Source organism: Podarcis liolepis (assembly GCF_965112155.1).
Source record: "Podarcis liolepis genome assembly, chromosome: 5".
Lineage (NCBI taxonomy): Eukaryota > Metazoa > Chordata > Lepidosauria > Squamata > Lacertidae > Podarcis > Podarcis liolepis.
In genome coordinates this window covers 5268703-5282097 of record NC_139556.1, presented here as the reverse complement: position 1 = coordinate 5282097, position 13395 = coordinate 5268703, and the positions used below count along the sequence as shown (strand labels likewise).

At 39.5% G+C, this 13395-nt stretch overlaps 1 protein-coding gene across 5 annotated transcripts in view; it reads right to left on the bottom strand.

Moving 5' to 3' along the window:
• Positions 1-13395, bottom strand: part of PACSIN2 (protein kinase C and casein kinase substrate in neurons 2) — a 55031-nt gene that overhangs the window by 8140 nt on the left and 33496 nt on the right. For all 5 annotated transcript variants that reach the window (XM_083503452.1, XM_083503449.1, XM_083503451.1 and 2 more), the window contains exons 4-8: positions 12863-13098; positions 11665-11820; positions 9872-10047; positions 7590-7710; positions 4074-4195 (exon numbers count right to left, since the gene is read on the bottom strand). In XM_083503452.1, the coding sequence (XP_083359578.1) occupies positions 4074-4195; positions 7590-7710; positions 9872-10047; positions 11665-11820; positions 12863-13098 (811 nt within the window). The remainder of the gene's footprint in view (positions 1-4073; positions 4196-7589; positions 7711-9871; positions 10048-11664; positions 11821-12862; positions 13099-13395) is intronic.

The window sequence follows — 13395 nt, the reverse complement described above, 5'->3', positions numbered from 1 at the left end:
AAGAGGATTTGGGATACAACAGAACACAATTCAAAAGAGAATGAGAGAGAAGAAAAAATAAGAGTTGTTAAAATAGATAATATGTAATGTAACATTTTAATGGGGAACAAAATTCCAGAGACTTGGAAAGAAGCCCATATTACGCTAATTCCTAAACAAGACACGGACTTAAGGCAGGTGAAAAATTATAAGCCAATCTCACTCCTAAATAATGATTACAAATTATTCGTCAGTATATTGGCAAATAGACTTAAAGATGTATTGGGAGGAGATTGGAAAGAACCAAACTGGATTTCTATCTGGTAGACAGATGAAGGACAATGTTAGAAATATAATTGATATAACGAAATATCTGGACTCCAGGAGAGACAAACAAGACGCCCTAATGTTTCTGGACACTGAAAAAGCATTTGATAATGTGTCTTGGCGTTTTATGAAAAGAAATTTAGAATTTATGGATATCAGCGAAAAAAATTTAAATGGTATTCAGGCTATTTATTCGGAACAATATGCTAAATTGATAATTAATAATAACCTTACATGAAGGTACATTCTTTCACCTTTGGTGGACATGCCCAAAGATTAAGGCTTTCTGGGAGATGATCTATAATGAAATGAAAAAGGTATTTAAATATACCTTCCTGAAGAAACCAGAGGCCTTCCTCTTGGGCATAGTTGGCCAATTGGTGCCAAAGAAGGACAGAACTTTTTTTATGTATGCAACAACAGCAGCAAGAATATTGATTACAAAGTATTGGAAGACACAAGATTTACCCACACTGGAAGAATGGCAGATGAAGGTGATGGGCTACATGGAACTGGCAGAAATGACTGGCAGAATCCGAGATCAGGGAGAAGAGGTGGTGGAAGAAGACTGGAAGAAATTTAAAGACTACTTGCAGAAATACTGTAAAATTAATGAATGTTAAAGGGATGTTGGATCGAAAATAAGCGGTATTGGTAAAAAGATTAACAAGAATATGTGAATACGGATTGACAATGGTTTAAAATATATAGTCATAATAGGTTAAGATATTGAGTAAAGATAAATGATAGAGGGTAAGGATTTGCTGAATTAATTATGTGAATTGGAATACAAAAAAGGGGGGTGTGAGGAGGTCAGGAAACAAGTAAATGAAATATAAGACATGAAAATATTGATTTCTTTTTAACTTTTTCTTACTTTTTATGTGTTTTGTTTTTGTATTTTTGTATCTTTTTTTCTTTTATTATTGTTATTCTTTTTATTTCTTATTTTTAATCTTGTAACTTTTTATTGCCTGTAAAATCTCAATAAATATCATTTAAAAAATAATAATAATAATAACCTTACAGACAAAATTGAGAAAACAAAGGGAACCAGACAGGGGTGCCCGCTATCGCCATTGTTATTTATAACAATACTAGAGGTCCTGTTGAAGAAAATAGAAGCAACAAAAGAAATAAAAGGGATTGGTATAGCCTCAAAAGAATTTAAGTATAAGGCCTTTGCCAATGACATTGTTTTGACTTTAGAACAACCTATGTCCAGTGCAATAGAAGCTTTGAAAAAGATTGAAGAGTATGGGCAATTAGCAGGCTTTAAGCTCAACAAAAATAAGACAAAAATATTAACTAAAAATTTGAACAGTAAAGAAATAGGAGAACTACAACAAAAGAAAGGTATGTCGATAGAAAAAAAGTTAAAATACCTAGGAGTCTGGCTCACATCTAAGAGCATAAATCTCTTTAAAGACAACTATGAAAAGGTGTGGAATGAAGTGAAGAGAGATCTGGAGATATAGACTAGAATGAAATTATCAACGATGGGAAGAATCTCAGCTATCAAAATAAACGTGTTACCGAGACTGTTGTTTTTATTTCAGACAATTCCGGTTATCAGTGGAACAAAACAATTTAATGTATGGCAAAGAAGATTGTCCAAATTTATCTGGCAGGGAAAAAAGCCAAGAATTAAGTATAAAATATTGACAGGTGCAAAAGAAAGAGGCGGTTTTTCCCTGCCAGATCTAAAAATTTACTACAAGGCGGCGTGTTTTTGTTGGTTGAGGGAATGGATAACCTTAGATAATTCAGATATATTGGATTTGGAGGGATTTGACAACATTCGGGTGGCACGCCTACCTGTGGTATGATAAAGTCAGAATGCACAGAGGGTTTTTTGAATCATACTATTAGAAAATCATTGTATGAGGTGTGGAGCAGACATAAAACATTATTGGAACGCAAAACTCTGAGGTGGCACTCTGGGCCCTTTTACATTGCCCTTTCCCCATTTCACATCCCTCACCACCAGCTCAGCTCTGAGCCTCCTTGAGAGCTTTTGCTTGGCCGGAATGTGCCCTTGAAATGTGCTAAACCCTCCGGGTGGAGAGCTTTGTCTGCAGAAACCTGATGTGTAACTGCAACATAGCCTAGAGTGCCACAGGCCCACCCCCACCCCATGAAGACTGCTTATGAAGAAACACAACCCTTGAGCTAAATAAAAAATAAAAAAAGGATTTACTATTCCTTATCAATTACCTCAGCTGGTCAAACTTTAACTGCAAAAATCCCAGAACAACAAATCCCAGAAACAGATGCTACCTTTCAAAGCTGTACTAAAAGTTCTTTAAAGCTTGTGTTATTCCGCAGCTATACCTAGTTCTAAGCAATTTCACAAGTGAATGACCAACGCCAAATTTCTCATAAAAGGTCTTCTGTATAGGCATTAAGGAGACTATAGAAGGGGTGGGGAGCTTGTTTCAACACCAGTCTTCAACTTCTTCGTGGACTACCTTCCAGGACCCACAGGCAATGCATGTAACGCTTACCTTTGTACAGCAGGTTACATTCCAGCCATACCAGAGTAAAGGTTTCCACATTCACCTTGTCCATCCAGGCAAGCAAGAGGCATTAATGGCCTTCAATGACACATGTCAAGCAGGCCAGAACATCCAAGTTGGGCACAAAGCACAGCTAGTAAGGGATGTGGCCAGGGGAGCAGCCGGAGGGCCAGAGGGGCCCCAGGCCTGAGGTTTTCTATCCCTGGATTAGAGCTTTATAAACTACAGTGGTGCCTCGCAAGACGAAATTAATCCGTTCCGCGAGTCTCTTCGTCTTGCGGTTTTTTCGTCTTGCGAAGCACGGCTATTAGCGGCTTAGCGGCTTTAAGAAAAAGGAAACAAACTCGCAAGAACTTGCAAGCCCATAGGGAAATTCGTCTTGCGGAACGACTCAAAAAACGGAAAACTCTTTCGTCTTGCGCGTTTTTCGTCTTGCGAGGCATTCGTCTTGCGAGGTACCACTGTATATGCATTAAGATACCAGGATCTCCAATTAAACAGACCTGTAGTTAGGAAGCATAGAAGGAGGACCCAGCTTTTGAGCGGGGGAATGTATTTTGTCAGGGCGTACAACTTCCTGCTAGCTACTGCTCTGACTCAATATAAAACTTACCTCCATCTGTTTTCAACAAGGCCAAATGTTGAATCGATTTGTTGCAAGTCTGTTCTTTTCCACAGATTACTACTTATTTGCCTTATTCTGGAATCTAATCAAAAATTTTAAGACTCCGCTGTTTAGTTTGGTTGACAAACTGACTGCCAAACCAAGTCCTATTTCTTTACTTAGATTTTAAATGAATGTATGCCTGCTTCTCTACAGTTCTGATGGGACATTATTTCCAGCCTAACTTTGGCAAGAGACTGAGAGTAGAGTTCTGGCTCTCCTACCCATGTTTCAAACAAACCAGAAAAAGCATGTTTTCCAGAATGTGGTGACTTCCTGGCTCTGGGAAGTTAGAGATGTTTTCAAGATATCAACCTTCCAGGGTCAAGAAAAATCCCATATTCAAACTACTGCAACATCTCCCAGTTCAGTCAGTCATTCACTTCTTCCCATAATAAGGGAGCAGAAGACGGGCCCAGGAATAAACATGTCAACTCAAGCCCACTCCCAATCGCTCCTTATGGGGAAATAGGTCTGAATAAAGCCTAATTTTCCAAAACTACATATTTCCAGTATAATCCAAAATACGACCATTTGATACTTAGCAATTAGTGCTAGACAATAATGGGCTCATGATCATGTACCTGCTGTTTTTGTTGTGCTGTGGAACTGGTTCTGTCTGGCTAATACCCGTCAGAGTTACCCCATCTGCAGCTTTCTTCTTCTCTCTTCTACTAAGAGTGCGATTCAGATCAGCTGACCAGTCCTAGAAAATGTAAGTGAGAGAAGGCATTTTACATCAGCTTATTTCCAGAGACCAACCCCCATTCTTGGGTCAAAGGGGCAATGCCCTTTGTGTGTCTTAACCCTGATTCTAGTCTTAAGTCATTCATACCTGTATTATAGCTAATAATAACTGAGGGGGTTATTGCTTTTGCTTGTTATTATGGTATGTATTTTTGAGTTTTTATATTGTAAACCACCCTGTGAGCTTTGGATGAAGGGTGGTATGAAAAGAACAACAACAAGAACAACACTGTCAACCTTAGCCTGGAGATATTCATTGTCAGGGAACATAAACTGGCAAAATCTAGTAAACAAGGACAAAATGCCTTTGCCCCATGTTCCCGCTGACACAAGCATTACAATGTCCCACTCCATACTGTGGCTTGGGAATCCCTGGAATTGCTAAAACTTAATATTCAGTTCAGTCAAGGCAACACTGCATTGCTGCCCAATTGGCTATGGAGAGTAAAGTTTAAGAGTCCTTACAAGTAGCACTGTAGCATAATAAACCACCTTAAGGAAATCCTTCTGTTAAGGTTCACCTGGAAATGGTCATTTCAGGACTACTTCACTCTTTGGAGAGCCCTTGTTTCTTAAACTATAACTGATGTTAAATGCCTGAAATCAGATGAATCCGGGGCTACCTCTGCTCAAACAGCTTTTCAAATTCCAGCCCATTTTTGTACCTCTGAATTTTAAGCAATTTCAGAGGGTTTGGCTGGGATAAATATAGTCTGACTTGACTTCCAGCTTTGGGTGGATTTTCTGCATCCCTACACTCAGTAAAGTCTCACTGTGGTCAAGGAAAGTCTTCCCTTTCAGCCTCTTGGATCTTATCCTGACACTAGCAATTCTCTGTTTCAGATAGAGCAGAAGGAAGTGAAGATCTAACCCAGTTTTCTGATCATCAGTGTGTCTGTGCAGCACTTTGCAATGGTAAACCCCACTCAAAAGGGCTTGCAGCTTTCCAGCTTCTACCGCTGCGTGTCCCTCTTTCCTCACACTAAATGCCAAAGCTCCACTATGCAGCCTTCTCTGAATCAGTGCTTATTTTTCATCCCTCTCCACACCTCCCAACTCTCGGACACTTTTTCTGGGTGCCTTGGCAGAAAGGCAGTATATAATTAAATATGAGCTAACCTAGCTTTTTGTTTTACTTTCTCAACAAAAACTCTAGCTTCTGGAAAAAACTTTGATCTCACAGCTGTTGCTTCCTCCAAACTACCTTAATTCAAATTATTTATTAAATCCTTGGATGAAATTAAAATTCCTTAACTGAAAATTGTTTCTAAGTAGCAAGGAAAATTACGTACACAGGAAGTAACCATTCACAAAAAAGCTGAAAATTGTACAAATAGCTCATGTCATTTGACATGTTTTCATGACCATTTAGGCAGTCTGAGTTATAGAATTAGCCGTAAGTAAATCTGGGAAAAAAACTTACTTCATCCTTGTAGCATGAAAAATAAACAAACAATATTTGTTAGGACAGCACTTTATTTTAAGCATTTTAAAGCCTGACATTCATTTTAAAAAAGAAGCTTCCAGCTTAGAGTTTAAAGCAAAAAATTTAAATGCAAACAAATTAGAACAGTATAACCGATGGGAAAACAAGCTATAACATCACATCTATAACATGTAATTTCCATTTTGGATAGTGCTTCACAATTGCATACCCAACACAGAATACATACAGAACATATATTAGTATAATTTATAGCACAGTTCTCAGAGTGTTTACTCAGAAGTAGGCCTGATTGTATTCAGTGGAGTTTACTCTGAGTAAGTGTGCAAAAGATTGAAGCCTTAAGTTTAAATGCATTTTCCAGCTTTATTCCATCAGGAAGAAGAATACTAGAAATACTGAAGAGTATTTTATCAATCCAGCTGATTTTAAATAATGTTTTAAACATTGGTTTACTTTTGTAATCCGCCCTGGGGCCTTAGGGCAAAGGTGGGTAATAAATTATAATAGTTTCAAAATGCAATTTCTAAAATGCAATTGGGGTTGAGTCCAGGCAAGATAAATCCATAGTTCTCTTGCCAGAAATGTAAATATCTGCAACAACATAACCTTTCTACAACAGTCTTTTTAAAAAATTAGCATAAAGCCATGTTAAATTGCCATTTGCATATTATCTAGCTCACAATGAAAAAAACATTACCAAGGCAGCAATAATTTGCTAATATTGTCCTGAGAGCACATGGCAGCACTTTGGTTTCTTACGTGCTTTTTTCACGTAGGGTCTTTGGTAAAAAGATCTGGCTTAGCTTACACTGAATGCTGTAATGCATTTGTATTGGAAGCCATTTAAAAAGGACGTAGATTTCACACCTCTTTAAAACAAAACAGCAACATGAGGATAATATTTAACTTATTTCATTCCTAGTGTATTCTTCCAAATAGGAGCATGAGCCAAACATGATCAAGATTCCGAAGGAGAAACTCTCAACTGGCTAAGTCACAACCTGAACCATAAAACTGCTGGTTAATTTTGAACACAGAAACGTTACAACAGCGGTTGCCTTTTGCCCACCAGTCCCTCCTATGGTACCTGGCAAATGTCCAGTAATTATTATTTCAAAATTAGTCTGCTATTCTTACTTAGTTCCTCTTTGCACTGGCATAGCCTCTCGTCCACTGAACATGCCTCCTTCAACATACCCACATCTCCCTGGATGACAGCCACCCTCCTCCCATCCATTCCAAAGAGAGGAGAGTCACCAAGAGCTTCCCTCTGTGAGTGTGTGGCAGCCAGGGCAGATGGAGGTGCCTTTTCCCCCATTGACTGGTGACTGGGAGCGGCCGCCGAGACCATATAACATGGGTCTTGAAAGACCTACATTGGCTCCCAGTACGTTTCCGAGCACAATTCAAAGTGTTGGTGCTGACCTTTAAAGCCCTAAACGGCCTCGGCTCAGTATACCTGAAGGAGCGTCTCCACCTCCATCATTCTGCCCAGACACTGAGGTCCAGCACCGAGGGCCTTCTGGCGGTTCCCTCACTGTGAGAAGCCAAGTTACAGGGAACCAGGCAGAGGGCCTTCTCGGTAGTGGCGCCCTCCCTGTGGAACGCCCTCCCACCAGATGTCAAAGAGAACAACAACTACCAGACTTTTAGAAGACATCTGAAGGCAGCCCTGTTTAGGGAAGCTTTTAATGTTTGATGTATCACAGTATTTTAATATTCTTTTGGAAGCCGCCCAGAGTGGCTGGGGAAACCCAGCCAGATGGGCGGGGTATAAATAATAAATTATTATTAATTATTATTATTATTATTATTATTATTATTATTATTATTATTGAGGGGGGCATGGCAGCACCATTTTGTGGTCCCACCAGGAAAAGGCTGCAACAGAAGATCAAGTCCTTACCTCAAACTGGGGCCAGTTCATGGACATGCCTGGACCATGATTAGCTCTAAACCACCTCAGATCTTCAACGGTGTCTGCTGCTTTGATGTTCTGCTCCAATTCACGATAGATATTTTTATAGCTGTTAAGTAATACACGCTGATTTAGAAGTTGCAATGAGCAAATCAGAAAGGTTTCAGCTATACATTTTTTTGCCTAGGTATTATCCTATAACATCTGCATGAGGTTCGGTACAATACAGACATGTAGTAGATAGGAAAAAGGAGTAATATCTTTTTAATCAGTTCTATAAACAGCTGATGAATATTTTCATACCACTGTTTTAACAAAAATATTAACCTTTTATGTGCAGTTAAACATATTCATCATCAGCTAAAAGAGAGAGAGCTTTGTTGCTTCAACCCACATTAGTCAATCTGGATGGAAAACACAAACCAGATCAACTGTAAAATTTGTGCAAACTTTATTGTGAGAGTATTTCCCAAAGGTAAGGTGAATTCTGTTATTAGATCGGCACATCTACTAGGCATTTCACTGCAGCACCAACAGACTTACTATTTGGTATTACTACTTAAATACGAACTAGCAGAGAGAAACATTTGACAAATGTTTAACACACAGGCTGTTTTTTTTACTAACAAGGGGATTGGGTCAGTGCTTGCACTACTGCACTGCACACTTCAGCGATAAAACTGAGTCTAGCAACATACCTGCATCCATTTTAGCCTGATAACTGAGGGGGAGAAAAAAACTAAAAATAAGAAGTTTACTTTATAGTTTAATCAAGTAATAATAAGCAAAAAAAAAAAAATATCTGGTCATATGTTATAGCTGTTAAACGTATTTTCTAGAGATGTATAAGCAGCTGATCAATAATATTTGGAAAAAACGCTTTGAAGCTGGGTGTGAGCAAGGGCATCTTTCAGTGACCAATTGTATTTATAAGTATTTAAGAGTTTAATTTCTTTAACTACCTGTCTTTGAAGATAGGGTAGGTTGTATATAACACTATCATACAATTGGTTTTTCCTTCCTGGAAAGATTAGTGCTGTGCCTAAGTGTGTTAGAAGCTATATGGAATTATTCCGTTTTGCGGCCAGTACTTCACCACCAACAATCGTGAAGACAGAAAGAGGCTGACGCCAAGAGAAGATGGATGCTTTTCTAGAGAAAATACCCTCTACCCCAGGCATAGGCAATCTCGGCCCTCCAGATGTTTTGGGACTACAATTCCCATCATCCCTGACCACTAGTCCTGTTATCTAGGGATGATGGGAGTTGTAGTCCCAAAACATCTGGAGGGCTGAGGTTGAGATAGTTTGCCTATGCCTGCTCTACCGTCCCATTATCATAAACTCACTCAAGTTGATCTTTATAACCGTCTAACTGATAATCTATTAAAAGCCTTTAGAACATTGCCCTGCTTAATTTTTTAAATTATTTTAATTACTTTAGTAAAGGTATTTTAATAAAATACTCTGTCTACCTATATCTCCCACATTGGGGATTCACCTTTGGGTTGTATTTGTTTAAAACCGATCTTAATATTCTATAAATAAACTACTGTAACTCATTCTTGGACCTTGTGGTGAAGGGTGGGGTAATAAACAAACAAACAAACAATTCTTTTGGGAATGTTATGAGGATAAAATTTGGGGTAGACCATTATCATAATGTTACAAAGCATATGCATTTAATACTATTTATCATTGTTGTATTTATTTCTGTTTTATTATTTATTTACTCCTGAATAAGCCTGTTAGTACTGTTAATGCTCTAAACTAAAATAAATCACATTAATTAATTAATATTTACCATTCTGTTCCCAGCTTGTCAACATCATGTTTTCTTATTGTTACTTTCTACTTAATAAACAAGCAAGCAGTTTCAAAAAGTGCTAACAAAACTGAGGGCGGAAGACCCCTTTTTGGAAGCCCCTTCTCTTCCACAACGGTGCGTGCTTCCTAAGAAGACTCTTTTTTCCTTACTGAATCTTCAAATTTATGCAGATTTAACCCAATCAACTAAGATCTCTCTAAGTAAAACACTAAGAGAAAAATCACTGGTAGCTTTTAAAATGAAGCCAGTCACAATCACCAGCTTGTGAAAATCACAAGGTCTTCCTATAACCCTCTTCAGAAGTCAGTAAATTCAACAGAAAAATGTTTAAATACAGGTTATGTCACCCCAATTCTATATTCTTTAAATAGTGAGCTATGCTAGCATAATTTACTGTTAGAAGACAACTCTGGTATGCAATGGCTTTCATCTTACACATTTACCCTGGAACAGTAGACAAGTCAAGATGTTTCTGAACTTCCAGCAACACTTCTCGGAAGAAACGGATACGTCTTTCCTCAAACTGCTGACACTGCTCAAAAACCTGCTCCATATTTTCCATATATTGAGGGGTTGCATTGTCCAGGTCTTTCAGAGCCTTTTCATACTTTTCTCTCGTCTTAAAGACAAAACAAACAGACAAATCCAAATCAGATCAGCTAATTGGGGAACTAGGTCTGACCAAGCTGGCTATGGCACAGGCAAGACTAACCTTGCTGCACTGGATTGCTCACAGGTGACCCGGAAGAGCTAAGCTAAGGTTAGGTCTACAGGTGGATGCCACTAAGATATCCAGGCTCAAGTCTGGCAACCTGTCTCCCATTAGCACAGTTCTAACTGGGTGTTGACTGCCTCACTTCAGTCTCTGGCTGTCTGATAAAGCATAGTTTATCGTCATGCACTATTATTAATAAAAATTTGAATATCTTCATCCTGTGGAATAAATTAGCCTCATATAACCAACATGCTTAACTCTAATTCATGCATGGAGGGGTTAAGACCATAGAGGAAGCAGTCGTGCCAGGCTTAGCTAGGAAAGACACCCTCACCTTGGGAGGAAGGACTCCCAAACTCTTTGGTCTTCCACTTTCTATCATCATTCTCTTTCCACCATGTGAACCGACTATCTTTGTGTTTCTATGTCTTTTCTTGCTGCTCTTTGCAGAGTGTTTAAGTAAGCGTTTACTATGGCCCGTTTCCATTCTATACCCACGGCCTTCCTTCAGGGGATTTACTCTAAGACCCCTATTACTCAGCGTCTATGTCCATGCGCAATGAATGAAGTAGAGGACTTCATACATTTCTTTTTCTTCTGCCCTATTTATGAGCCAATAAGATCTAAGCTCCTCCTCTTGATCCCGTCCACCATTACGTCTAAGGAAGACTGTTTGAAATCGCTTCTTGTGGACGCAAATCCCCAAATTTCACATGGGGTGGCAATCTTCATAGTGCAGGCTCTGAAACTCAGGGCCACTCTGACAGGGTAGTGTGTCCTAGACCCGGACCTGTTTTAATTCTTTTTATTACATTCTTCTTCTTTTTTTAACTCAATGTGCCGAGCTTATTCTGGGGCCATTTTATGCTTTATATATATCCGCATTTTAGATTTCTGGCGCTGGCTACTAAATCTTTGCATTATAGTCTTAGGGTAATTTAAATGTCATTACGCCAGCAATATCGCCTTGAATTTTTGCTTGGTTGCTTGTCTCTAGCATTTTTGTATTGTCTTATTTTGCTATGGCTGCATGCTAATGCAATAAAGGTTTGATTTGATTTCTATGCTAATGGAAGTGGGTAACTTTGGAAGCAACTTAGAAGGGGAATTTGAAAGGTCTAACAGACTATCTCTTTCCATGCTTTCCTTTGCTGCACGTTCTGTGCTTTCAAATCTCTGCTGGGGCTCTCTCACCAAAGAATTGTTGGAGCACTCTCAGAGGTGCAATACGTAGTTCATTCACACACACAAAATGCCACTGGCATATCTAGAATGCAACAGGAAGAGAAGAACACTTCATACAATTGAACAGCAAAGTGAGAGTGAAAGTGGGCACCTGTATGCTCCAAATACCCTAATTTGAATAGAATAAGGATACTAATAATATGAGACAGAAGGTGACAATTTTTTACCCTTGTGCTAGGATCAATTATATTTACTAATCTACCTAGTAGTATTTCCATTTTTCCACCTGTAAGAAATGCTTGTAAAGTCCCGTGTTCAGAGTAACACACAGTTTACCTTAAGGACATCCTGTTTACTCTTATCAACTTTGTCCTGCAGTTTCTTCAGTTGTTCTGGATTCAGGGCTGGGTCAGCTTTGCTATTAGTCTCTCTGGATACGGCCAGCTTTTCTTCCTTGCAGGCTACATGATATGCTTTCTTAGAAGCTTCGACCTAAGTGACATGTTTTAACAATAATTTCATCTTTGTACAGCATCATTATAAGCTCCCACCATAGATTAGAAAGTTTGAGGGGAAATATTGCTGTAGGACTTAAGGAGGTATCAAAATATCTTCAGATAACATGATCATTATATTGCTGAAAAGTAGTGAGCAAAACTGAGGCGCCAATAAATACCCTTTCCCACATTACACACGTGAAGAGGTCCTGGTGTAGTTAACACAGCCCTGTTGCTGGTCCTGCCCCTGGACACCCAAAAGGGAGTCTATATGTTTGCAGGGAGAAAGCATGTGTGAGCAGCTTCCCGCAGCACTTAAAGAATGGAGAATTGTTTGCTCATACAAGACAAAATGAGACTTCAGTCGCTACTTCCAATCTACAGATACAACAAAAACTCGTAGTCAAGGACTTAAGCACATGTTTGGCTCTCTGTGGCTTTAAAGACCAGAGGGAAATGAGCATTGGCCGCAATTTTCCTAGAGAGTGAGAAAAATAGCAGTGGAGCCAACTGCTGCAACATTACTCCATTCCTGACTTTCGCTCTCGCCAGGAGGAAAGAAGAGATTCTTGAGGAAGGCACAGGGCCCTGCTGCATTCTCCAATCAAGAAACAGCACACTATGGGCAGGGGGAAAGAGGAAGGAAGCGGGAGAACTGGATGCAAGGATGTCCTTCTGCAAGCTAGAAAGAGATCAACAGTCCAGCCTACTGTGTCTCTCTGCTTCAAAGACCAGAAAGCAAGGAGTGGACATGATCAACAGTGGAGTGGGCTCTTTCAGAAGGTGGCAGACTCTCCGTCACTGGAGGTTTTAAAGCACAGGTTGGATTTAGGAAAGGTTGGTCATCTGTCCTGGATGCTTTAGCTGAGATTCCTGCACTGCAGGGGGTTGGACTAGATGACCCTTGGTGTCCCTTCCAACACTTTAATTCTATGGTTCTATGTGAAAGCACCCAATGCAGCCTGGATACAAGAGCACGGAGAGGTGGAATAGTGGACAAAGTTGCATGGAACACCCAGTACATAACAACCACTTACCTCTTTTAGCTTTTTGGCCCATGGTTTCTGAGCTTTCCTAAATCCATCTTCAGCTTCTTTGGTTTCCTTAAATCCACCCATTATTTGCTTGTGAAATGCCTCCTTCTGCCAGTTCTTTATCTTTTCGAAGTCTTCATTCATTAGGGCACTTTTTACTTCTATGTGTAGTTCACTCACCTTTTCGGCCTCAGACATAAATGCATGCCAAGCCTTTTCAACGGTACCATACTGGGGCCCTGATCACAAAGATGGGGAAAAAAGCAGCAAATGAAGTCATTTTTCTCACACTATCCTAAGTTTTTAAGGGAGGACTATAGCAGGCTTCCTCAACCTCGGCCCTCCAGATGCTCTGAGACTACAATTCCCACCATCCCTGACCACTAGTCCTGCTAGCTAGGGATCATGGGAGTTGTAGGCCAAAAACATCTGGAGGGCCAAGGTTGAGGAAGCCTGGACTATAGTGACTACATTCACTTCACAATAAAGCAGTTAATGGTTTACTGTGAACATACAGAGGCCTGACAACACCTAGT